Here is a 27895-nt window from a genome sequence, read left to right as displayed (position 1 = left end):
TTCATCGAATGCCCTCGCGTCATACGACAAAAACGGCATACCGGGGGGGAAAAAAGTCAGCAAGACGCAATTTTGGCATGTCTACTCTTAAGAAAAGCAAGAAATGGCCGATATAACATTGTGATGTAATTGCCTTTTCGTAGAAGTCTCGAGAGACCCGTTAAGCATATAATTTAATGGCTATGTCAAACACCTGAGCAAATTGTTGAGCGGGGCAGCGGTGAAATGCAAGAGGAGCTCCCCAGACCCGAGCCTGCTGACTATGGAGATTCATCTGATTTAGCTGCGGGCACAGGCTACCTTCAATGTCCAAAGCTATTAGTGATTCCTGTACTACTAAAGCACAGCTCCAGGGCAACCATTTTCTTGCATTAATGTCCTCCCTCTACCACAGCGATTCAAAGGGCTTATTCTATGCCTCTGCCTACCTTTAGCATGCTCCCTAAATAACTCAAGTTGTGGGGCTTGAGGGAAGGGAGAGAAAAAGAGAGAAACATGCCACCTTGCTGGTATGTTTCAAAGCAGAACGGTTTATTAAGAACAAGAATATCAAACAAGGAGGAGAAAAAATGCTCAGCTTCACAAAATTGTATTCATCTCAATATGCAATCACTTAAAACTGGTTTCGGCACAGAGAGAATGATCTTTGAGCTTAGGAATCCCCCCCCCCCACTTTATCTTATGCCCGTAGTTACAATTTCATGTTTTGTTTCGTTTTGTCGTCCCTCTTATTATGTAATAAATACAGATCTGCCCTGCTGCAACCACAGTCGACAGCAGAGTTATATTAAAGGGTAAGACCACTTTGGTAGAGGTTTGGGTTGTGTAGTTACCTTGCCATGATGTAACTCCAAAGGTGGGCAAGAAATCAAAAATAATTGCTCCATTGATTAGAAATTGATAATTCAAAAATATGCTCCTCATTGACTTACATTGTATGGTAAAACAGCTCTCAAAGTCACTCTTTTAGCACATACATGAACACAAACAAAGCTGATTCAGACACTATAGAGCATCACCAAACCCAGTACTGTTTGTTTTTTTAATATAAATGTCAACTTCCTGTTGATTTTACTATTTGAAGATCTGGATCCGGATCCGCGGATCCAGTCCAGGTTTTCTACTTATTAAAATGGCAAAATCAACAGGAAGTTGACATTTTTATTACAAAAAAAAACAGTACTGGGTTTGGTGATGTTCTATATTGTCTGAATCAACTTTGTTTGCGTTCGTTTACGTGCTAAAATAGTGACTTTGAGAGCTGTTTTACCATGGAGCAATTATTTTTTATTTCTTGCCAACCTTTGGAGTTACATCATGGCAAGGTAACTACACAACCCAAACCTCTACCAAAGTGGTCTTGCCCTTTAAGAGGCTATTCAAAGGGGGTGTTTTAAATGTCAAGTTCGTAAAGTGCTTCTGATCCCCTTTATTTGTCCTCATCACAGGTAAAATAGCGTCTTCTTCAAGTCCTTTTTTTATGCGATCGGGGTCCCCTTTATTGCCAGTCAAAGGAACGCTTCACCAGCCTGTAGAAGGTGCGGTTGTGCTCTCGGAGGTAGGAGCGGAGCTGCTGCAGCACGGTGCCGTTGACGGCCGGGTGCGGGCGGCCCTTGGACTCGTGCAGGCAGCGCTCTCTCCCGTCGCTGCGGATGCAGTAGAACCCCTTGGTCTGGTTGAAGTAGAAGTTGGACGACACTATCCTCGGGGCCAGGTCGAGGAAGCGCTCCACCTTCTGGAGCTCGGGCAGGGGGTCGCGGATCAACGTGTCCCCGTCCACGATGTGGATCTGCTCCAGGGGGAAGTGGCGCAGCCAGTTGCGCATGTGGACGTCGTACAGGCTCCTCTGGATGGCCTTGTAGCGCGTGTTGAGGGCGCCGTTGCGCACCAGCAGGTTCTCGATGGCCTGCACCGGCTTGTGGTTCTCCAGCCGGTTGAAGTAGACCTGGGTGTAGTCGGAGATGACGCGCTCCGCCGGGTCGCGCAGGATCAGCAGGAGCTTGATGGAGGAGTTCATGGCGCGGATGCGCTCCGGCGCCAGCGGGGACGTGAAGTAGCCCGGGGTTTTTTCCACCGTGATCTGGTCCGGGTGAGAGTAGGGCATCAGATCGCGGTACCAGTCGAAGCCCTTGGCGTAGTTCTCGTCCCAGTCGAAAAAGTGCACCTCGGTGGCGGCGGCGGCGACCTCCGGGTGGATGTCCAGCATCTCCAGCAGGGCCCTCGTCCCCCCTTTGCGCACCCCGATGATGATGCTGTGAGGGGCTCGCTTGCTCGTCCCCGGCGGCGGAGGCGAAGGTACTTCTCCGGAGGCGTTGGCCGACACCCCGGCGCTGCGGTCCACGCCGACGCTAGCCCGGACAAACCCGGGCGGGGCGGCGTACGTCTGGAGAACCAGGAGCAGGGCAGATACCAGGAAACAAGTCATGATGCACAGAGTGAGAAGTGGGGAGATCAGAAGATGCCCGGGGGGGGTGGTGGTGGTGTTTTTGCGACAGAGACGGAGAGAGAGAAGCAAGAGAACTGAGCGCTTTTTTCTCTGTGGTTCAACTGTGGAGCAGATCTGTCTCTTTGTCAGGCACCGAGCTGGGAAGCACAGTCTTTGTCTGCCATTGAACCGGAGAACATAGAGGACGGGGAGACGACGGATTCAGCGCAGGTCCACAGCACATCTGTAGGAAACACAAACAAAAACAAAAACAAAAGAAAAGACTTTCAGATTTCAAGAAATGCAGAGCACAGCGAGGAGCGTCTACACATTATCCTGCCGCAGCACCTGACGCAGCAATCCAGCCGTTATTGCAATGTACAGTACAGTATGTGTCAAGTTTTAAACGGATCATCTCAATTTCAATTCATCTCTCTTACACAGTCTCCTTTTTTCTATCCCTTCTCTCTCTCTTACCCCAATCTGCTTTCTCCTCTCCTTTTCGATAATGTCACTTCACTTCCAATTGATAATGAAATTCCTCTCTGGCGGAAAAACATTCAGCCAGACAGCTCATTAGAACGTGTGGCTGGAATATTCAAGTGTGGCGGAAAGCCAGGGGACGAGGCCTGAGCACTTCATCTTCCCTTACCCAGGTCATAATCCTCACTTGAATCAATACACTTAACATCCGCCCTGGAACACTGAAATGAAGGCGTAAGGAGAGGCGTAAGGGCGAATTTGTTTGCAGGAAATCAGATGAGTTCCCACTTCTGGGTGACTTTGATTTCCTATACATGCCAAGGAAGATCGATATAGGGGTCATGCAATTCAGCAGATACAAGGAGCGGGATTAAGGGTATTAGATGAGACTTCTAGCATTGCCCAACTTCCCCCTCAAAAATCGTGGGAAACATTATAATTCACCGGTACATTGTCTCGACCTTAAAAGGGAGTCTTTATATTTTAAAGTTTAGATTAAGCTTTGCTTCTTTCTTTCACAGGGCCCAGAGAGACTTCAGTTTCAGTATCACCATATACAACCCCCCCTCCCCCCCTCCCAAGTGGAGTGAAAGGTATACATTTGAATAAATTTAAGTCTTTGGAAACTTTTGCTTTAAGGAGCAAACCAGGCTGAGAGGAGTGCTGCTTACATGGGGGTAGTCAAAACAACTGGGCTGGGATATGCAAACATGCAGCCAAACAGCAAAAAAAGGTCATGGTTAGGTAATGTAAACAAACCATGATGCTCCCTGTCAGAGCGCACGCACGCACGCACGCACGCACGCACGCACGCACACGCACACACACACACACACACACACACACACACACACACACACACACACACACACACACACACACACACACACACACACACACACACACACACACACACAGTTTGTGGAGTTTAGTTCAAGAGCTGAGCTTTAATTAGATCTAAATAAAAGAAAAAGATAACCATCACCTTCTAATGTCTTTCTTCTCCCCTTCCCCGTTTAGTTATTTATTTTCCATTTTACAATGATTTAATTAAATAGCTTTTGGGCATGTTGATCTTTTAATGCAATGAATGGTGTTGTGAACATTTCCCACTGCTATTTACCTCGTATGCACCTTCTGTGTCACACTCCCCATGTTGATATGGGACCCATTTTTCTGTTTCTTTCTTTCTTTCTTTCTTTCTCTATCTATGTCCTACCACCTTTCTTGAAACTGGAATGAAGACACATAAACCACCTTTCTTGAAACTGGAATGAAGACACATATACAATAGATAGGTATTCCTGACACCATAGCACTGCCAGCACAATTCACTGTTGTTAGGCAATAGTTTCTGTTGTGTGTGACCTCAGACCAGAGCTGACCAGCGCGAGAGAGAGAGAGAGAGAGAGGGAGAGAGAGAGGGAGAGAGAGAGAGAGAGAGAGAGAGAGAATTATGTTAACCCATTCAATCCGGGAACGCATCTACAAATGTCTTCTAAATCCTAAGTTTTTGGAAAAACGTATGTTTCTATATCAGTGGTGCGAGAGAGAGAGTTGGAGAAGGAGAGAGAGGTTAAATATATGAGTCAGTGACAAAATTGGGTTGGCAAGATGACAAATAGAAAAAATATATATTTTGTACATTTTGTTGTCAAGTTGGTTTCATGTCATTTGAAAAGACATTTGCACCATTTGTACAATGAAAGTGAGAGAGTACCTAAAATGAGTGACCCGAATGCGTCCCTCAAAAGCCAAAAGATCAATATAAAATAGAGGCCCCTCAGTCATCTGGTCCTGATGCTCAACAGTCTAGCAGATTAGACCCTCCTAAAACTACTAATAATCAGGATATTTCTTGACAAATCCAACCCAACCAAATGATCTCTCAACAAAAACGAAATTATGAAACCCATTTGATCAAAACAACAAAAGCCCATGGTAAACTTGAATGCTCCCTGGCTCTAAATAGACAGTACACCGTGGCTGAATATTTGACCACGGTGACTAATAAACTGAGAAACATCTTAACAATGCACAGACACAGAGTGCACATCGAGAAAGGCAGGCAAACCTGGCTGCCCAGAGAGGACGGGCTCTGCTCTCACTGTGCAGTCAAGCAGTGGTGGAGACAGAGCTTCACTTCTTGACCATTATGATACCCAGGTAATCCCTTACTTGTTGGGTGAGAAGGCTGAATGTTCAAGGTCAATAACAATGATCAACTCTCGTCAAAAAGGTCTCAAATACTAACCAGTAAATGGTTTTGATGACAATGAGTGGAAACAGGCGTGTTTAAAAGCGCAAAAGCAGACAATAAATACAAGATTTAAATTACTCCAATATAAGTGGTTAATGAGAACGTATATAACTCCTGTCAAACTCCATCATATGTCCGCTAATATTCCAGATGTCTGTACTAAATGTTTAATTGAGAAAGGAACGTTATTTCATTGTATGTGGGAGTGTCCCAAGATGCAGATATTTTGGAAAGAAATCATAAAGTGTCTGTCAAATGTATTTAAAATTATAGTTCCTGTAAGTCCGAAACTCTGTATACTGGGAATCTACCCAAAGAACTTTATACAAAGTCCAAACCAGACCAAAATCTTAGATTTTGGACTCCTCCAAGCCAGGAGAGCTGTAGCGTTATATTGGAAAAATATGGAGGCACCAACACTAAGGACATGGCACAAGGAACTCATGAGTTGTATTGGACTGGAAAAATTAACATATATAACTAAGGGAAAGATAAATGAGTTTGAACAGCTTTGGGAAACGTATATGAACGTTATGGACATTATTATTTAAGAGAGAAGGAAACTGAAAATTATATTTTATTAAACTATTTATTTTATTTAAGAAAGTGTAACACAATGTGATGATTTTTTGATTTTTTGAATTGCAAGTGCAAGGGGTATATGTGTATGAATGTGTGTGAAAGTAGATGTCATGTATGTCACAAAAAATCAATACAAAATATTTGAAAAAAAACAACAACAAAAAACAGTAAATGGTTAACTAGTATATGCCAAGCAAGGTTGGGTGAATTAGCAGAGTCCTCAATTGCCTCTGAGAGGCTGTTTAGAAATGACTGGACTATACAGTACGCCCCGGCAAGCTTGTCTGAGCTGGAGATACCAGAGCCATAAGCCTCCATGGCCATCAGCCTAATTTATACTTCATCGTACGAAGGTGTCACATTTCTCACACACACACACACACACACACACACACACACACACACACACACACACACACACACACACACACACACACACACACACACACACACACACACACACACACACACACACACACACACACACACACACACACACACACACACACACACACACACACACACACACACACACACACACACACAAAATCAAGGCAATACTGTTTATGCACTCATAACTCTCACAAGAATGATTTTGAATTAAAAACATCCGATGCACACAGGCCCGGTCGGTCAAGCCACACATCTACTCTATGTATATATTTCTATAAGTACAACTAAAGTAGCCTATAGGACTGTTGTGTATGCTGCTGCTGTTGTTAGGCTGTTGTATATACAGTACATGTATTGACTTCATTTTATTCCCTTAAAGACAGTAGGCTACTATCTTTTTCATGTGCCGTTTTTGTTTCGTTTTTTTTATTTGGCTGCTGCAATGTGTAAGGTCAGTGGTGTCAGTCAGTGGACTCATCCACACTGTCACAGCTAAATCAGACAGTAGTTCAGTTCTACTGGTTGCTGTGGAATCAGAGAGTGGGGTGCATGACCTTACCTGTCAATTCCGCTTTTTGTTTGACATCAGTTCAAATGTGTCACTGCCTCTTTGTGTCACTGCCTCTGAGCTATTGTTCAGTCCATTCCTCTAGCCATTCTCATTCACGTTTGACATCTAGGCTTCTACTGTTGCTAAAAACTGCTGGCAAAAAACTAAAAGTACTGGTTGTAGGTTTGTAGCCATAGATAAGACTGTAAAAATCTGGACAAAGGGAACGGTGATGTCACCCATTGGTTTGTATAGACCCGTTTTGACGACACTTGTTCGGCAAATTCAAATCCGCCATCTTGGAACTACCGGTCCCGAAAAGAAAAAAGGAAACGACTGCTATTGCCTGCAACCGCAGTGAGGGCGGGTCTTTCACTCTGTAGAACCAGTAGAAGCCCTAGAAGCATACCCTACATAATTTACTAAATATCATGATAATTGAAAAAAATACTTTGTGAAATTCATGAAAATGTTCACTAAGGTAATAAAATCAAGCGTAAAGTCTGGCCAAAACCTCATTAAAAGAATCACTTCCTGGGCTTCAAATCCAGCGGCGCTTCCTTGCCGCCTGGTTGTAGCACAGTAGGTTGGCACTCTAAACTATCAATGACCCCAATCAACAACCTGTCTGCTCCTCAACGAGCTGTTGTCATGAGATGACAGCCCATAATACAAGTGTAGTGTTTTGGACTACGCAAAGAAGCAGTGTCATGAAACAGAGACTTTTGAGTTGCGGTAATTAACACCTTGCAGTTAATACAAATAATATATATTATGAAAAGTATAATTTGCGACAATTTGCCCAGAGTCCGGACTCCAAAGATAGGGGGGTCCGCCCGCCTATTGAGTACCACTGACCTATGGTTTGTGTTCACGTTAGCCTTTTTTACAAAATAATTTAGGTGGCATTGATTATTTTTGTTTCATGGTGTGTAGCTATAGTTAGTTCAACCTTTGGTGTCAAATCTCCATATACTTTGTGTGTGTGTGTGTGTGTGTGTGTGTGTGTGTGTGTGTGTGTGTGTGTGTGTGTGTGTGTGTGTGTGTGTGTGTGTGTGTGTGTGTGTATCTGTCCGTTGCTGTTCATTTGTTCATTCCCGGTGCTGCTGAAATGCATGTGTTTGGCTTCTTTTTTTGGCAACGGTATATTATGTTGTGTAAGCGGCCGTGATTAACACATGTAGGCCTAATTGAGATCATACTGTTTCCACTGTTTTCATACTGTTTCCACTGTTTTCAATGAAAGCTATCATTAATACGCTGCTGTTGCTCCATTGTTCTCTCTCTGTGTTGTGCCGAATGTGGTGACATATCAATTTGTGTCCCAGGAGCGTGTGCTTTTTCCCTCCCCGATCGTAGTAACTTGTCAATGCAAAACTGCCTCTCACATGAGCGGGCCGTTTAATTAAGCCTTTAAGACCGGGAACGCATCTGTGTCATTTTTAAGATTTATTTGGCTATTCAAAAATAGCAGATCTACTTACTCTAGCTTGTAGATCTGCTATTTTTGAAAAATAGTGAAGAAAAAAAAATCAAATACATTTTTTAAAATTCTGTTCTGGATTTAGAAAACATTTGTAGAATTCCCCAGATGCAAAGATTTGAGTTACAAATGTTCACTTTGAAAATATATACATTCAAAGATTTGCACACATTTTCCACGATTAAAAAAAAAAAGATAGCAGATCTACAAGCTCATAGCACGGCACTCGGTGCCGTGCTATGAGCTTGTAGATCTGCTATCTTTGAATAGCCAAAGAAATCTAAAAATGACACAGATTCTTTCCCGGTCTAAACTCCCAAACCCCTGCAACACCACATGGTTTCGTGGCGTGTAACGTTAAGCATTAGACTGACAATCCCAGTGGCCCCGGGATCAAATCTCTCTCCCGCCATTGTTTTTCTATCTAACCTAAAATGTATCGCAACATAGTTTTTTGTTGCCCCCAGCGAAGTGGACCACTCGGCCCACTTGGCGAGGAACAGACTACAGCCCCTAATGTGAAGTTAGTGAGTAGTGAGGCAAAAAAACTATTACAACGACGGAGGTGCGTCTCTAGTGGACTTGACCAACGAGAGGCACCGCCGAGCGAGTCGCCGTAACGAACGCTGTGAAGTCCACTAGAGCCGACTATAAGCGCCGTTCGAGTTACGTACCGATAGGGACAGGGAGTCGTAAATTATACCCCCCCCCCCCAGAAATAGTCAATGCCAGCACCGAGCACTACTATTTTCCACCATGGAGGAAAGCCGGCCAGTGCTAACCTCTTGGAATGACACTTATGCAGTGACTAGGGGCGAAGCAGTTCTGCGCGTGTCACAGAAGGGGGCGTTGCCAAGTTACTACGATCGGGTAGGAAAAAAACACACACGCGTCCCAGGAATAAGGGCCAATTACCAAAACGTCCCGGGAAAATGCTAATGGTCAGTGACATCAATCTCAGGATCTTGGCTCCCAGGCTTCGCCTGTGTGAAAAAAAATGTCACTGACATGATACTGACCATAGAATAGACCCCACTCCTTTGGGGTGTTTTTTGGTCACATTATATGTATATATGTATATATATGCACATAGGTGAAATTCATTACCCATCCTACAACAACTAGGAGCGGTGAACAGCCATTTGCTCAGAGAGTCAGCGCCCCGGGAGCAATTAGGGGTTAAGAGTCTTGCTCAGGGACACACATCGACACATTGCTGGCCTGGCCTGGAATCGGTCTGGGACAACCAGGGGCTCTGGCTCCCCAGGTGTGCTCACTAACCACTCAGCTATGGCCGGCCCATAAACACAATCATGATACTGACATGATACTGACCATGATACTGACATGATACTGACATGATACTGACCATAATACTGACATGATACTGACCATAATACTGACATGATACTGACCATAATACTGACCATGATACTGACATGATACTGACCATAATACTGACATGATACTGACCATAATACTGACCATAATACTGACATGATACTGACCATAATACTGACATGATACTGACCATAATACTGACATGATACTGACCATAATACTGACCATGATACTGACATGATACTGACCATAATACTGACATGATACTGACCATAATACTGACCATAATACTGACATGATACTGACCATAATACTGACATGATACTGACCATAATACTGACCATGATACTGACCATAATACTGACCATGATACTGACATGATACTGACCATAATACTGACATGATACTGACCATAATACTGACCATGATGCTGACATGATACTGACCATAATACTGACCATGATACTGACCATAATACTGACCATGATGCTGACATGATACTGACCATAATACTGACCATAATACTGACCATGATGCTGACATGATACTGACCATAATACTGACCATAATACTGACCATGATACACTGACATGATACTGACCATGATACTGACATGATACTGACCATGATACTGACATGATACTGACCATGATACTGACATGATACTGACCATGATACTGACCATGATACTGACATGATACTGACATGATACTGACCATAATACTGACCATGATACTTACATGATACTGACCATAATACTGACATGATACTGACATGATAGTATCATGTCAGTATCATGTATCATGGTCAGTATCATGTAAGTATCATGTCAGTATACTGACACAATACTGACCTGATACTATGATACTGACATGATACTGTCCATCATACTGACATGATACTGACCATGATACTGACATGATACTGACATGATACTGATGCTGACCATGATACTGACACTGACCATGATACTGACATGATACCATGATACTCACATGATACTGACCATGATACTGACAATTTTAAAGAGCGATACTAATGGTAGCATGCAGCAGCTAGCTTCATTAGGGGTCCTTCTCTCTTGATATCACTTCCTGTCACATGGTATTATTGCACAATATGCAAAATGGCTGCTTGAATGGTGGTTGCACCACGTTGACAATTCAGTAAGTGACTTAACTGGCATAATTCCCCAATTTAATTATCATATTCAGAGCATTTGTGATCCATTTCGGTCACGTTAAGTTTTCATGTGCCATAACCCGGATGGATGTAATTTGAGTCAAAATGAATACAGTCGTAGTACCTCAAACATCCAAGTGATCTCTTCATAAATCTCTGCTCAATGCACACGCCTACAAAGTCCTCACACACTGACGCTTCTCTCACCCTAACCGCTCCGTCTTTCAACCACATAAAGGGAGTGACACATGCCCTAGTGCTACACAACGATCTGTAGCCAAAGCGCAGGCCTGGAGCCTGGGAGCTCTAGGAATGGACCTGGCCCTACAGTGCCCGGGGGTTGTGCACGGAGGCACTTATGTGCTGTGACAGGCACGCCTGCCTGTCAGCGTTTCCCTGGCAGAGAACTGCCAAGTCCAATGCTAACAGCCAGGCAGCCAGACGAGCCTCCTGTCTCATCCAATTCCCCCCTCTCCTCTCACAGCGCACCGCCACCTGGAAGGAGCCATTGTTTTCCACATCCCACTGGGCCTTATTGCTTTATTCAGTACTTGATGCATATCTTTTCACAGCTTTTCATTCTGCACACACCAGCCAAACTATCTGGCCAACCACTTAAACCAAGACTGTTTGGACTGAATACTGAGGGGGGGGGTGGTGGTAGGTTATATAGTACAGATCGGTGGTCCCAGGCCAAAGGCAGAGGGTACTCTGTGATTGGAGTTTGTGATCTAATAACTCTGAGTGGAGTGGACCATGGCTTGAAAGATGACACAACAAATCAACCTCACCCCGGCACTATTACATTTGAACCCAGCCATCTTTCTCATCATAGAAATGACCCAACATGCACCCAAACCTAATAGTATACTGTATGTATTTGGTATATACCGTTGGTTCTCAAAGTGGGGTCCGGGGACCCCCAGGGGTCCTTGGGGGAGTTCCAGGGGGTCCCCAACTAAATGATAGATAGTTAGGAACCAAATTGACCCTTATGGGTCTGTATGTACCAAATGGACCCTAACGGGTCCATTTGGTTCCATTTGTACACTCTCAGAGTTACATTAACATTGATTTTACAATTTAAATTGGGTTCCCAGAAATAGAAATGCCATTAAATGGGGGTCCTTGAAATTAAAATGGTTGAAAATCACTGCTAGAGCTGTAAAAAAAATCTTCTCTTATGGGGGTCCCTAGCATATCTTTTCAAATGGGGGTCCGCGGGCTCATAAGTGTCAATTTGGGGGTCCTTGACATGAAAAAGTTTGAGAACCACTGATATATATATTGTATATGTACTGTACGTAACACACACACACACACACACACACACACACACACACACACACACACACACACACACACACACACACACACACACACACACACACACACACACACACACACACACACACACACACACACACACACACACACACACACACACACACACACACAAAGAGAGTTGTGGCGGGCGGTGTCTGCCTCTGTGGCAGAAGCTGTCCGTAGCACGTGCACAGATATGCCCATATGGACTAGACATTCGCTGCACGTTGTCAACACAATAACCTCAGCGACTTCGGGCCAGGCTCATGAAGCAGGCACGTACTGTATGTGCCAGTCTTTCACGAACTGCTGCTTCTTTTCAAAAATCACCTATGGCTTAGGAGCTGCCATCTATAGTGCATGCATGTGGCTTCGAAAGCCTTGGCTAGCGGCGTAGCCCTGGCCCGCAGAGGCACGCTATTCATCATATCCCCACAAGCCAAAGAAGAGGTCTCACAGCTCCGCAGGAAACCAGGTTCCCTCTAATTAACCCAAACAACCACCTCTATACATCTATAGCAGGAGAGAGGACAAAACCCTCATTCATTTTCAGCAGGCTACCGCCCCCTTAACCATTAACACCTTTACCGCCGGGCCCGTAGTTCTACGGGCCGTTAAATCCAACGGTTAAGCGCCGAGCCCGTAGTCCTACGGGCTGCGGTCTTTTCGCGCATGCGCGGTCCGGGTGCACTTTCGGAATTTTTTTGATCCACTTCCGTTTCCGGTTTGATGACAGGAAATAGAATTATTTGGGATCCGGTTTCGACGATCACGCCCGCTCCCATTCTACAGACGAAACTGAAACTCAATTCTCTTCCTGTAGTTTTTTCTCCTCGCATTTCACTGTTTAACGTAATCCGCTCTAACTACAGTCATGGAAGTCCGTTTGACATGCGGTCTTCACTGGGAGATACAGGGAGATCTCGCGGATGTAAACAGACCGTTCACGGCTCAATCTTAAGGATTTTAACAAGATCTATGGCGACATGAAAAAAACAAAAAAACAACAAAAACACCTTGGCACTGGTGAGTACATTATGAGATTAACCTCTGGCGGTGGATGTGTTAACTGTGGCAGACAGCAAGGTATTGCAGGTGTTTTCTTAATGGAACCTAATTAGGGAAACATTAGTACAAAACTATTATTAGCACGATTGAGCTTAATTACAATATCCAAAAAATCATTTAGGTTGAGTCAGGTGTGAGTATTACAGTTAGCGATTCAAATGTGTGGACCCCCCCTCAGACTTTGCACGAATAAACTATAAGCTACTGTAACAAATTAATGCACATCTATTTTCAATGGCGAATAAACCAATACTGAAAACACCATGCCCCTTTTGAACACACACGCACACACACGCGCGCGGCTGGCTGTCACAGAGGTTGTAATCTCGGAGCAGGGAAAGTGGGGAGTCTGCATGCACACAACAACGTACATAATGTAGTGCTTTGTCCTGCGTTGTTCCGTGTAATGTCGTGAATTATGCTCACTGGCCTGTGCCGAGGCTCCCTGGGCTTGTTATTGTTACCATGCTCAGTAGTAGCCCTGCCCTAGCAAGCTATATAGTATCCACTAGTTCAGGGGTTCCCAAACGGTTTCCATGCCAACGACCCTCAGAGAGCCATAGCCTCTGGCTGCGGCCCCCCTATTGCAAAGGGTCATCTTAAAATAAAAAACTGAAAATAGCCGATCCACAAGCTACTGCAATGCGTCGTGAGCTTGTAGATAGTCTTGCAAATTTCTGACCATTTCTCTGCATCAGGTAGAAAGATGGTTAAACTGGCACAATAATTGAATGAATTGAATTTGAAATTAAATTTAAATACAATTTTATATCAACTTTTTTTTAAATGATTTATCTCTTTTTCATCTTTTCATTTTCATCTCCTTTCTAATTGGCACCTCTGGCAGCCACAGCCCCCTCTTTGAAATCCTGTGAGCGCTAGTTAACAGACGCAGTGATAGATAGGTGAGACATGGGCCCCAATCAAAAGCTGCAAAAAAAATGCAACATGGGGCGTGGGTGCATGTTCATGATGGTCAGATGTCAGTATCATGTCAGTATCGCGGTCAGTATCATGGTTAGTATTGGTCAGTATCATATCATTATATTGACTTTTTTCGCATTTAGAAAATATGAAACATTGCAGCTTTAACATCCTGCAGTACATGGATGAGAAATCACCTATTGTTGTAGAACAATGGGGGCCTATGCCTAGAGAGCCACACACACACACACACACACACACACACACACACACACACACACACACACACACACACACACACACACACACACACACACACACACACACACACACACACACACACACACACACACACACACACACACACACACACACACACACACAAAATGTGATTTGTAGGTCTACCTTTTCTCTCATCTCTGGCAGAACATTGCTGTTCCTGCTGTATAATCCAGTGATCCTTTCCAACCAAATAATTAGGATGCACAGACATGCACAGTAAATCCACGACGCCTTAATTATATTTTCCACAGAACTTGCCCTTATTGTTCCTGCACTTCACCCCACACAGGTTTTCAAAGTGGGGGCTGAGCAGGGGGCCAATTGGAAATTAAAATAAAATAAATTCTCTACATATATATTATTAGCCAGAAGCTATAGCAATTTGGGGGTCCTCCTCTGCATAGGGAAAACATTGGGATACATCTCCCTCCCACTCCCCACTCTTAGCTGGAAATCCCACAAGCACTATGGGTTTTAAATAATGGATAGATATTACTGCACAGTGGGATCCCTGCCCAATATATTCATTTCAATTATGACAACTTACAGTTTTAGCAATTCATACAGTAGTATCTAGAATAACAACCGAAAAAAAATCCTCTTAGGGACCAGTCGAAATTTACATAAGGGGGGCATGGAGGAAAATAGGGGAGGGTCATGCCTTTCTAATTTTGGTCCAAGGGAGGGTCAGCTAATTTTACTTTGAATCCAAGGGAGGGTCATGCAATTTTGAATTGATAAAATAGTCCGTTTTTATATACCTTTTTAGTACAGCAGAACAGTGGTCAATGACCCCTCTCCATTTCAAAGGATACAAAGAATTCAAATCAAGTAACACCTTGTCTATTTAGAATCAATGACGGTCGTTAACAAGCCATCAACGCACAGCGAGTGTGAACGACCCAGTCAAATCTATTCAGCGTCTTAACGATGGTGGTTGAACAATTAAGCAAAACTTCAACAGGCGTTATTGGAGAGATGCATTATAAATAGGCCTACTATAACTGGATATTCATAATCATTTGAAGTAATTCTGTGCATGTGATTAATGTGGATCTATATGGACAGTTGTGTATAGATGCCTATAGCTCCACAAGTAAAACCAGAAGCATCAGGCCATAATTGATAGCCTAATTTGTTTTATGTAGGCAACAGTGTAGTTGTAGTCACTGTAGTTGATAATTAAAAGGGCAGAGTGACAAAAGTTTTAAACTACTGGTTACCAAATATTCAACTTTCTTCAATCTGACCAGGATTCAATGGGTTTCCCACATGTAAGATGAGAACACTATCCATTCTGCTACCACTACTACAGATACACTGTGCATTTAGCAAGACTGACTACACTACAGCAATGTTCTAATCAATGTGGAAAGCAAAACATTGGACATATCAGTTTTAAATGTCATGTTGTATTTGATGGGGAGGGTTAGGGGTGTCAAGAATTTCACAATACGATACATGAAGTTGGGCATGATATCGATATGATATATTATTAATGTTCTTTTCTCATGTATCATCAACATTGGCCATCATCTTATAAATAACGTTATAAAGCAAGTTAGAAACAATTACAAAGTGCTTTGTACACAAATAAATACATTTGTGCAAGCTTAATGGAGAAGTGAAGTTCTCACTAACTATAAACCCATTGTTTCAGAGGACAGATAGACACTAATATAACAAATATAATATAATATAAGACTGCATAACTATAAATTCCACAAACCTCATATTTTTGTCATCTGGACTTTACCAACCAAGTGCAGCCTAGTTATTTCCAACAGCTAAAAAACATCTATAATACCAGATACAGTATAATACAATCTTAGATTAGATGTAGGCCTATTTGAGAGTGCAGATGCATGTCACATTAACGAGCGTCAACGAGCATCAGCTGACACACAACACCTCCCCTCTGCAGTGCTTTAAACTGAAAGTGACTGACTGGAGTCTATTTCATTTCTCTCCAAAATACCTTGAATATGATGGAGGACATGATTAATAATTACTATGATTATGATAAGCTTTACATTTCATATCATACAGTAAAAACTCCTAACTTTCACCGGCAAAAAAAAAGAACGTGTTTTTTTTGTATTAAAAAAACAATTAAAAAAATATTACGATACAGTATGACATCATGACAATACCTATCATCACATTTTAATACCACGATAGGCTATATCGTGACACAATATATCGTGACACTTCTAGGCGGGGAGGGTTACTCTTTTTTTTGTAATCACTTGGGGAGGGTCATTGATTTTTTTTTTGTCAAAGGGAGGGTCATGGCATTTTAGATCAGGGCACATACATTTCCTCCATGCCCCCCCTTATGTAAATTTCGACTGGTCCCTTACTCACTTGCGAATACCCACTGATGTGAGTGAATCACATGAACAGAAATAAAATGGTCTCATTACAACACAACAAAGCTTCCTTATAATTCATCCAATTGGGCTGCAGTCCTCCTGCCCCACTGTAGGCACAATAAACTATTGAGATATTACATTTCTGGGGTGTGAGGGTGAACTCCTAACAAAACCAATACATGATTGATTGCAAGCCAGTGTGCTGATATATATAAAAATAAGAAGAACACGGAAGCTTATTGTGAAAGGAGGCCTTGAGATGTGCAGACGCAGAGGAATGTCAAACTTCCACAAGAGACAGACGTGCGGATGGAAAGGTTAGCAGACGTCAGAGAGAGAGTAAATAATAACAAGTACTCTCCACAACACCATCTGTTTCGTACGCAAACCCATTTCAGCCACTGAATACAGTCTTCTTCTCACAATTCTGACTTCATATCTCTGAATTCTGAGTTTTTTCTCTCAGGACTGTGAGATAGGCAAACGAGAAGAAAAAAAAACATAAAACGCTAAAAACACCATTCGGGCCTTTTTATTTTTTACTGTCAGAAATGGGCTTGTCTAGTGTTCATATAGAACATGATGCCATAAGCAAATAGCAGAGAGGCTGCCATTACTTGGAACACTGCACTGGGACTTTTTCCATTGGTGTTTTAGTTATATGCTTAAGAGAATGGTAGCGAGAAAGCAATCATACTCTAGTAATAAACAATGAAATGACACTACTTTGAAGGTTCTAAATGTGAGCATGTGCTCGACAAAGCCCTGATTTGAATATTGGGACCAGATATGAAAATCAGGATGGAGGAAGTGAATGAGTAATGCTCTCCCCCATGCCTCCGTAACTACAGTACCATCAAGGTGCCACTAGAGCAAAGCACTTAACCCAAAACTGCCATTCATTTAAAAGCTGCTTGCTGGCTAAAGCCTGATTTATACTTGCCGGTGTCGTGCTCAGTAAATAGCAGGTCTACAGGCTCACAACGCGTCACGAATGTGACGCGTTGTGAGCTTGTAGATCTGCTATTTACAGCAGGCAAAACCAGTGTGCAACTAAGTCAAACCGAGGCTTTTTAACACAGCAAAGCGATGACAGAATGGGGCAACTTAACCCACTAAGACCTGGGACGCATCTGTGTCACTTTTAGATTTCTTTAGGCTATTCAAAAATAGCAGATATACAAGCTCATAGCGCGGCACCGAGTGCCGCGCTATGAACTTGTAGATCTGCTATTTTTGAAAAATCGTGAATTCTTTTTTTTTGATTTTTTTTCAAAAATCTGTTAGGATTTAAAAAACATTTCTAGAATCTTCTCAGGTCTTAAAGGGTTAAGGACAACTTATTACGGGCTCGACATGTTGTGAAGGGGGGGTGCATGGGGGTCCACGACCAAACATATATCACATTTAGAGTTCCTTCAGTGAAAATGGATGAGAACCACTGTTTTACAGAACATCACTCCCTCAGCTGATGCAAGGTGAGCTCCATAGTTACCATATTATGGCAGGAGGTCATAGTAAGACTCTCCTACGGGGCCCCCTGCTGGAGGAGTATCATAGATGCCACACTGACCAGCAAATGTTTAAAGTCTAATCTGTTACTTATTAACTTGTATAAATGTGGCTGTGGAAAGGGGGGTGTGTTTGGTAAAAAAAAAGGCTCTGCAAGGCATCATGATTGGTTGCCATGTCTGCTTATTGTAAGCAACATTGCCCTTGTTTTTCTCTGAAGGTGCTTGCAAAGACTGGTGGTTGCGGTTTGTCCCCGTTTCTAAAACGTTGTTGATATTGGGTATGAGTTATTGGAAAATATATTGATTGGATATGTTGTCCAATTAATTCTTGTTTGTTAATCTATGCATGTCCTTCTCTCCATGTGCCCTTAAAGGAGAATTCCGGACAAATTAAGTGTTGTCTTTGATGTCTCGTTACTCACCTACCGACGTAAAAAGTGGCGTTCTTTTTTCCATAGATTCCCCTGTCGTCATTTTTTAAACCCCCTCCGTTGTCATAATGGGAGCGCGTGGGTTAGGGAAATTCGTCTATTATAACCGATGCAAAGTTATTTTTTTCTCTACAACTATTCATTGTAGAGTCTCATGATAGTCAAACATGCGCTGAAACTTCCTGCGAGGCTACCGTTAATGGCGAACGATTTAACACTGGATGCTTGTTTCTTTCCAGAACCTGGCAACTCGTGTTGCCGGAATTCTCCTTTAAGATTGGGGGATGGTTCACTTCAGACATGAAATGCTGATTATCCTTTCTTGTACTCCTAGAAAGGGTTGTGAGCTGTAGGTGCTTACACTAAATATTCATTGATGTGTCAAAACAATCTCATCCATTTCAGAATTCTGATTACATGGAAGTGACGATGTGCTACGCACTTTAAGACTTAACAGAATCACCATTTGCCACAATAAAAAAAGAAAAAACAGCTTTTCATTACCGTTACAACTTTCTTTTATGTATTGATATGCAGGGCACAGATCTACAAATCATCAAATTGGAATTGTCATACGGTGCATTTACAAACGCATTAACATGTTTCTAAAAACAAACCACAGCAGCTGATGCAGGTTGTCTCACTAATTATCTTTTATCTGAGAGCTCAATACAGTAGCTCCCTATTGGTGAATGTCAACAGAGATGCTAGGTCGAAGCTCAGAAAGAAACTGCAAGTCTGTCTATAGAAAAAATAAAATATACAATTAAACCCAAACATTATTTGTCTATTTCTGGAGTGTGATTTAAATGATGACCCAATTCACACCCACATGTCGGTAAAAAGGCATTCATTATGGAATGGAAGGGAGAGTAATGTGCCATTTACTGGCACACTCGCAGACACATGTGCCCTCAGTAGAGACACTAATTGTGGTGTTTTAACTCTAATCTCCTGTGCTTTCTCGTTAAGCCTGCAGAGTACAGAGTTCTTTTCAGCAGTTTTTCCTGCATCGGACTTCAATGCAGAAAGCAGCCTATTCCAATTACAAATCCTTCTGCCAACTACCATCTGTAGTGACAAGGCTGTGTGTGTGTGTGTGTGTGTGTGTGTGTGTGTGTGCGTGTGTGTGTGCGTGCGTGCGGGCGTGCGTGCGCGACGACGCTGCGACGTGTGTGTACTCACTTCCTTGCAGAAGAACACAAGGCGTCCAAATGCAACAAATTGATTGCTGCAGAGAACCACAGCCTCTGTCATTTTGGCATGGCAATATTCCCTGAGCCAAACATGTTATTGTTCATCCAGAAGTAATGACTGCACATTGAACTGACATGGGACAGCTTCAGCCTTCTCCGTTACCTCGCTGCACACAATGCCCCGGACATTCCCCCCAGTTTCGGCTTTGACATTTGTCAATGTACCGAGATTTATTCCGAGCATCGACTGACATCATTTGGATTCCTAGGAGGCATTTTGGCAGAGCAAAATAGGTTGACTTGCTCATCACCCCCCTGGATGAGTGGAGGCGACCAATCACGGAGGCTTGCTGACTCACTCAGGAAGTGATCCGTGGCCGGGCAGAGACAACACGGATGATGAGATAGGATTCAATCAGTGTGGGAGCCTGATGATCTTCATTCAACCTGCCACTTCTAATAAAAGCACCTATAAGCTCTGCAGAAGCTGAGTTGGTGAACTGCAAGAGCCGTCCAAAACGCCAACTCGGAAATAAAGCTAATTTACTTTAGTACCGATGGATTTAATGATACCTTTCTTCTCGGAATACCTTTCTGGTATTTGCGTCACATCCTTACTTTGAACTCCACGCAAAAGTAATTAGGCTGCTGTTTGTTTGAAAAGTTAACACATAATCCAGCTCTTAAATGCCAACTCCATTAAAACAAATGCAGCAAGCTCATCTACTCTCTGCAGGTCTCTGGTTTTTTGAACGTTCGTTGAGGCTGGTCTCTCCCTCCACTGTCTCACAGGCATCCTGCAATATACACATATATTATGGATGAATTACTTCATGTAATAAAAAGCAGGGCATCTCATAATGAACTTGTGAGGATATGGTTAATCTTTGATGGAGCCCATGTGATGAATAGTTTAACTCTTAAAGACCGGGAACGCGTCTCTGTGTCGTTTTTTGATTTCGTTGGGCTATTCAAAAATAGCAGATCTACAAGCTTGCAGATCTGCTATTTTTGAAAAATCATGAAAAGTTGTGCAAATATTTGATTTTTGTGTTTTGTTTTTGGCAGACATTTATAACTCAAATCTTTGCTTCTGGGGGTTCCTGGAACTAAATATATTACAAATGTTCGCTTAAAAAATATATACCGGTAATCCAAGATTTTGCCACGAATTTTCACTATTTTTCCAAAAATAGCAGATCTACAAGCTCATAGCGCGGCACTCGGTGCCGCGATATGAGCTTGTATATCTGCTATTTTTGAATAGCCCAAAGAAATCTAAAAATGACACACAGATGCGTTCCCGGCCTTAATGGGTTAATGAAGAAGAAAAGAAAAAACTATGGCAAGGCCCTTTGGTTGCTCACAAAGATGTCACGGCCTTGAGGGGAAGTGCAAAAAAAAAAAAGGCCACATGCATCTCAGAGTTTTGTGAACATGTAGTAGGAGAGCCTAGGGATTATTCAATGGAATATGCATTAGACTCACTTACAAACAGCATCGAGACTCATGGGTAAAGCTTTAGACAGACGATATAGTACCTTACACTAAAGTACACGCACCTTACATCACCCCAAGACCATCTGTGTTTCTTTGAACCGCAAATGCACATAAATACCTCGTGCTTAATAACATCAAACTACAGCTGGTGTATGTGTGCATAAGATGGAAAAACCTCTACCCTGGCACGATGACTGCTGGAATGACTGGAATACTGGAAGACACACACACACACACACACACACACACACACACACACACACACACACACACACACACGCACACACACACACACACACACCCCGGTAGCTCTGCCAGTGTTTTTTTCTGCCATGCCAAATATGTATTCAACACTACGGGACTTGAGGGGCTTAGAGTTTTGGACCTTCTGTGATGTTCTTCCGGATGCCAAGCACACTCGAATGATTCGACTCCTGGCTGCGGTTGTAGAAATGATAGCGATGCATTCGAGCAGAAAAAAAAAGAAAGAAAACGAAATCCCCACAAGGCGAAGGGGGTGGGAGAGGGGTGGATAAAGAGCATCGGTGTAATCATGAACTGAACTCAAATCAAAAGTTGAACCATTATTGCGTAAAACGGTAATAGACTTATTCTAAAAACTTACTACTGCATTAGGTTTATCCTAATACTCTCTCTTTCAACTCCTCTCTTTACTACTACAGTAGAGAAGTAATACCACCAGCGTGGGACCTCGTAAACAAGCCGGGGATGTTATAAAACCCACCATGTGGTACGTGCTTTGTAGAGACTGAATAAGCAGAAGCTAGAGGTAGGCAGTGAAGAGGTTGCCACAGCTCCAGTAAAACCCCAGAAAATCACACCATCTGGCCGCGGCCGGCAACAGTATCTTCTGGAAAGGTCTCTTAATCCTGTCAGACCGGGAAAGAATGTGTCTTTTTTTAGGTTTCTTTGGGCTATTCAAAAATAGCAGATCTACAAGCTCATAGCGCGGCACCGAGTGCCGCGCTACGAGCTTGTAGATCTGCTATTTTTTTGAAAATTTGTGAAAGTTTGTGCAAATCTTTGAATGTCTATACATTTTTCAAAGCAAACATTTGTAACTCAAATCTTTGTTTCTGGGGGGTTCTACAAATGTTCTCTGAGGGATTCTACAAATTCTAAATCCTAACAGTTTTTTGAAAAAAAATGTTATGTTGCTATAGGCTAATCAGTGGTTCTCAAACTTTTTCATGTCAAGGACCTCCAGAATTATATGAATTTTGCCAGCGGACCCCCCATCTCAAAATATTTTGTTCCAGGGACCCCCCAGAAGTTGTAATAGAGTTTAAAATGTTCACTACGGACAAATAGAAATTCAAAGATTTGCACACATTTTCACGATTTTTCCAAAATAAAATTGCAGACCTACAAGCTCGTAGCGCGGCACTCGGTGCCGCGCTATGAGCTTGTAGATCTGCTATTTTTGAATAGCCAAAGAAAAAAATTACACACAAATGCGTTCCCGGTCTTAAAGGGTTAACCAGTAATCACTGTGATCTAGTTTTTCCAAGTCAGGGAACAGCTATCAACTGACCCACAGCGAACACGGCTCGAGTGTCACATAAGTGTACTCTCAGGGCAGCGAAACTCATTCGCTAATGGTATCTGAGCAGCAAACCAGTGGAGCATCAGCAGAGGCATATGTAGATAAGATATGGTATGCAATCGATTATGATCCACAGTGGCTGACCTTGAACGTGCGCAAAACATTAGCATTAACACAAGCGTATCACAGTATTAGGTTACCTGATCAACATAAGTAATTCAAGTTGGTTGGTTCACAACGCTGACCATTGATTGTAACCTAATCAGACGGATCCCACAAAATGCGGACTGAAGTGGCGTAGCCAAATGCCAAATCAGTACACTGGTTTCAACAATGCCAAGTCATTCTTTTAATTAATTCACAGTCGTTGTCTCTGTGTCTGAGCACACAAATAAATCGTTTGGTTCTAAAAGGATGAATCCACCATTTGAATTTTGTTTAAAGATGGCTGATGTGATAAAATTAGCACATCTCCTGGTACCGAAGTCCTAAGATATCAAAATCGTAATATTATCACAGATACAAAAGTTATACAAGCATTCATTCATGTCTGCCTAAATGGTCGGTTATTGAGCATATATTTGAACCATTTACAGCTGTATATATATTGGCACTTTTCAGCCGTCTCCGGTGCTAAACTTCCCCACCAACACCGTTGCAATTTCCCACTTGCAGGGCCCGACTAGATCTTTAAGGGGAAGTCTTTATCTATAATCACAATCTCTCCAGCTCCATTTCCTTCGCACCTTAACTGTGCCTCTCTCTCCCTGGCAAGGAGTGCTTCAGAGATCTGATTGGATGGAGACGGGAGGGAGGAGCAGGGGGCATAAACAAGTAATAGGGGCTACCTGGGATGTTGTGACAGCAAACCCCGGGCTCTGTCGTGACATAGATCGCCAGCACTCTCCAGCCTAATTTATAAGTAGTTGCTTTCGGTGTTGCGTGGCCAAAAATAGGCGATCTGCGAGCTCACAACGCACCACATCGAGATGCGTTGTTGCGAGCTTGTAGATCGGCTATTTTGGCAGGCGACACCAGAGTGCAACTAAGTACAGTATAAATTAAAGCATCCCTTTGCGCTGCTCCATGCATTTGCCTATGCACCGCCCGCCTGCCCATCTGTCAGGCTTCAGTGAAGATTTCAATTCTATCCTTAGAGAAGACGAAACCTCTGGTGCCAACTTGGCTCTCATTGTCAAAGCACAAAACCTAAAGGCTAATTAAATTAGACTTCAGGAGTTGCAAACCAAGTATTACATTTTATACTTGGCAAACGACCCGAGTCGTACGTCCAAAAAAATAGATGTCGTTTTTGTTGTTACGACATGGTTTTCTGACAAAGTACAAAATAGCCTTGAGATACAGGTTTGTTCTCTCTCTCCCCGACCGTTGCTCCATTGCATTATCGGAGGTTTCAGCACAAATCCTGCAATGTTATTCTTTTGTAAAGTCTGCATGGCTTAGGCGGTAGGAGCAAGTTATATCACTGGAGCGTGAACACAGAGAAAGAAGGTAAGTGTGTGTGTGTGTGTGTGTGTGTGTGGTTGGGGGCGGGGGGCGGGGGGGGGGGGGGGGGGGTTGCCCTGGGAATTTAAGTGAATTTAATCCCTGTCAAAAGGGGAAATAGTCCCATTATGCAGAGATGGATCTGATTAAATGGACTAATTTAAATAGGGCCTGTCTAGAAGGCAAAGACAATGTTCCTGCAGTGTGTCGCAAAGCACTGGGTGTGCCTGACAGAATCAGGTTGAGACAGCGGGGGAAGAATATAAAGCACAATTTCCTTTCAGCATACTAGTGTGGTTTTGATAGCACACCGGCCGGCAAAACCTACAAGCTTGTTTGAGTGCTGGCTGGGCTAATGAGTAGCTGTGGGATGTTATTTACTCTCCTTGAACTAAAAGCACACGCAATATGCATTTTTTTTTTTTTTTTTTTCAAAACATTACCATACACTGCTTATAGAAGGGACCGATACCACAGTGTTATCAGCCTCTCCAAAGTTTTTGAAAAGTCTTTTATCAGAAGTGAGTACTTTTTTAGATTGTCATGTGGAACTCTACAGAGATCGAGGAGCATGACCTGACGTGTTGCTCTCATACCCGTTATAGCCGGTTCCATTGATGAACCCATTAAGGCCTGAAGACGATTCTACAAATAAATTCTACAACCGGTTTTCTGAAAAACCATATGTTGCTATGTGAGTGGTTCTCAAACCTTTTCATGTCAAGGAACCCCAAAATTATGTGCATTTGGCCGCGGACCACCATTTCAAAAATATTTTATTCCAGGGACCCCCAGAAGCAAAGATTTGAGTTACAAATGTTCACTTTAAAAAATATATATATTCAAAGATTTGCAAAAAATGTTCACGATTCTTCAAAAATAGCAGATCTACAAGCTCGTAGCGCGGCACTCGGTGCCACGCTACGAGCTTGTAGATCTGCTATTTTTGAATAGCCAAAGTATATAATAATGGCTAAAATATAAAACGACACAGATGCGTTCCCAGATTGAATGGGTTATAGTGGCTGCCGGTCCGCGAATGGAACGGTTATACGTGCCCCAGTGTGTAGCCTGGGCGTTACTATCATATAAAAAAAACTCTGTCAATTTCATCTGTTCCCCCTCTTGTTCTATACTGTTCTTCATGAATAAGTCATCAGTTCCCCGCCGTTCCCCTTTGGGCTTATTGCTCGTTCCGCCTCGCCTCCGTGGCCATGTAAAACCAACTGAAGTGTTTATGGGAGATAAGAGGCGACGGAGGTCGCAGGTCCAATAACTCCTTTTATCGCCTCCGCGTTCTGCAGCGGAGGGCCCGTTTTTTTTTTACGAGAGAACCCGCCAATGGAGGAATTCTTAATTAGAGAAGTTTGTGGACCCGACATCCAGAGGCCTAGTGGGGGAATATATAAAAGGTACCACCGTGGATTTGCTCGTTGGGACCCCGCTTTTGTTACCGTGTCGGGTAACAATGACGGAGATCCGCCGTGCGTATCCTCACGTCGATATCGTTGAAGAAGGAAACGTTTTAAGAAGGCCCTGTGAAACTCGGCTTTGTTATGTGTAATTGGCTTGTTTGTCTGAGATAAGTCCTTTCATAAAAAATCATTCATTGATTATTTTGTGTGTGGACGTATTAAAGTAAGGGACTCTATACCTTGTCAATGGGATTACCGCCTGAGCCATGAATCCATTTCCCCCCACTGTAAACTAAAGGGACAAAATTGGGCAGGAAGACGCCGACAGGGAATGTGACGTCCAGGCCGAAGCTCGTTATATTTGCTCTACATGTCGGACATGCAAATGAAAGGCAACACCTTTTGAGTTTATGGCACGCAAATCTTTAAAGCGGATAACATTCCTTGCATCGACAAGGCTGGGCAATTTAGGAAGGACAAATGGTCGAAGAATCTGAAAACGATAAATTATGTTTGCAAGGACGTTTTGTGTTCATTCACTTCTCCTGCAGCGATGAGACATTATTTATTTTTTATTATACTGCCGTTTTGGTCCTGTTTAACCCATAAAGACCTGAGGCCGATTCTACAAATGTCTTCTAAATCCTAACAGTTTTCTGAAAAAAAAACGTACGTCGCTATAATCAGTGGTTCTCAGACTATTTCATGTCAAGGACCCCCAAAATTATATGTATTTGACCGCGGACCCCCATCTCAAAATATGTAGTTCCAGGGACCCCCCAGAAGCAAAGATTTGAGTTACAAATGTTCACTTAAAAAATATATATATATTCAAAGATTTTCACAAATTTTCACGATTTTTCAAAAATAGCAGATCTACAAGCTCATAGCGCGGCACTCGGTGCCGCGCTATGAGCTTGTATATCTGCTGTTTTTTGAATAGCCAAAGTATAAAATAACGGTTAAAGTGGTTACACCGACAGATGCGTTCCCGGTTTTAACGGTTTAATGAAGTGCCACCTTTGAGAAAATGAACAGGCCAGAGTAGAACATAACTAGCTTCAGTTTCAATTAGCCTAGCGAGAGAACATGTTTCACCAGACTCTGATAATGACTGGGTCTTCTGTTCCCAGTCGCCTGCATAATAACTGAAGGGGCGGGTGCGGGTGGGGGGTGCGGATTAATTACTTAGTTTTTCCAGACTGGAGAGTGATCTCGTCCTTGATTGCATAATTTAAAAAACTCCCATAATTATCTCAACTCCATAGCCACGATTAAAGGCAGAGAGAATGTACATATCGTCGCCGTCGGGCATAGACCTTTACCTAAATACTAAATGATACTTGTTTCATACTTGTTGCGCAAAAGCAACAAACATACTCACAATGCATCGGGTTGTGAGATGCTGCTGCTTTTGCTAAATGTTTGCCAGTTTGAAAGCGGCTACATCTGCCTGTGGGTTTTATAAATATTTAACCAATGGAAATGTATTAATTTAACAAGAGCTTCTGAGCTTTTGACTAAATAATAACTACATTGGTTGCATTGGAACAAAGATAATATCTTTTCCCAGTTCCTGAAAAGTAAAACGTTTTGGACATACTTAAGGTTTCTACCCAACAGTGACTAAATGAGTCGTGTTTTCTCCTGTAGGCTGCTCAAACATTAACGTTAAAACACGTGTGTATTGGAAAATGAACACACGTCACAAAAAACAATTACCTCTAAATGTGCATAGTTGTATACACTTAACCTCACTCCACTGCAAAGGACTTTAACCCTATAAGACCGGGAACGCATCTGTGTCACTTTTTGATTTGAGCTAAAAAAGCCTTATTTTACACTTTGGCTATTCAAAAATAGTAGATATACAAGCTCATAGCGTGGCACCGAGTGCCGCGCTACGAGCTTGTAGATCTGCTATTTTTGAAAAACCGTGAAAAAGTGTGCAAATCTTTGAATACATATATTCTTTTAAAGCAAACATTTTAAACTCAAATCTTTGCTTCTGGGGGGTCCCTGGAACAAAATATTTTGAGATGGGGGTCCGCGGCCAAATACATGTTATTTTGGGGGGCCTTGACATGAAAAA

The 27895-nt window shown here is 42.7% G+C and overlaps 1 protein-coding gene across 1 annotated transcript in view; it reads right to left on the bottom strand.

The window, feature by feature from the left end:
• Positions 1–1398: 1398 nt before the first annotated feature.
• Positions 1399–27895, bottom strand: part of hs3st1l1 (heparan sulfate (glucosamine) 3-O-sulfotransferase 1-like1) — a 45593-nt gene continuing 19096 nt past the window's right edge. The window contains exon 2 of the mRNA XM_080449957.1: positions 1399–2669. Within this exon, the coding sequence (XP_080306083.1) occupies positions 1499–2425 (927 nt within the window). The 5' untranslated portion in view covers positions 2426–2669 and the 3' untranslated portion in view covers positions 1399–1498. The remainder of the gene's footprint in view (positions 2670–27895) is intronic.

The sequence above is a fragment of the Gymnoscopelus braueri genome, assembly GCF_963280865.1.
Source record: "Gymnoscopelus braueri genome assembly, chromosome: 14".
Taxonomy (NCBI): domain Eukaryota; kingdom Metazoa; phylum Chordata; class Actinopteri; order Myctophiformes; family Myctophidae; genus Gymnoscopelus; species Gymnoscopelus braueri.
This window is presented reverse-complemented; position numbering and strand designations above follow the sequence as displayed.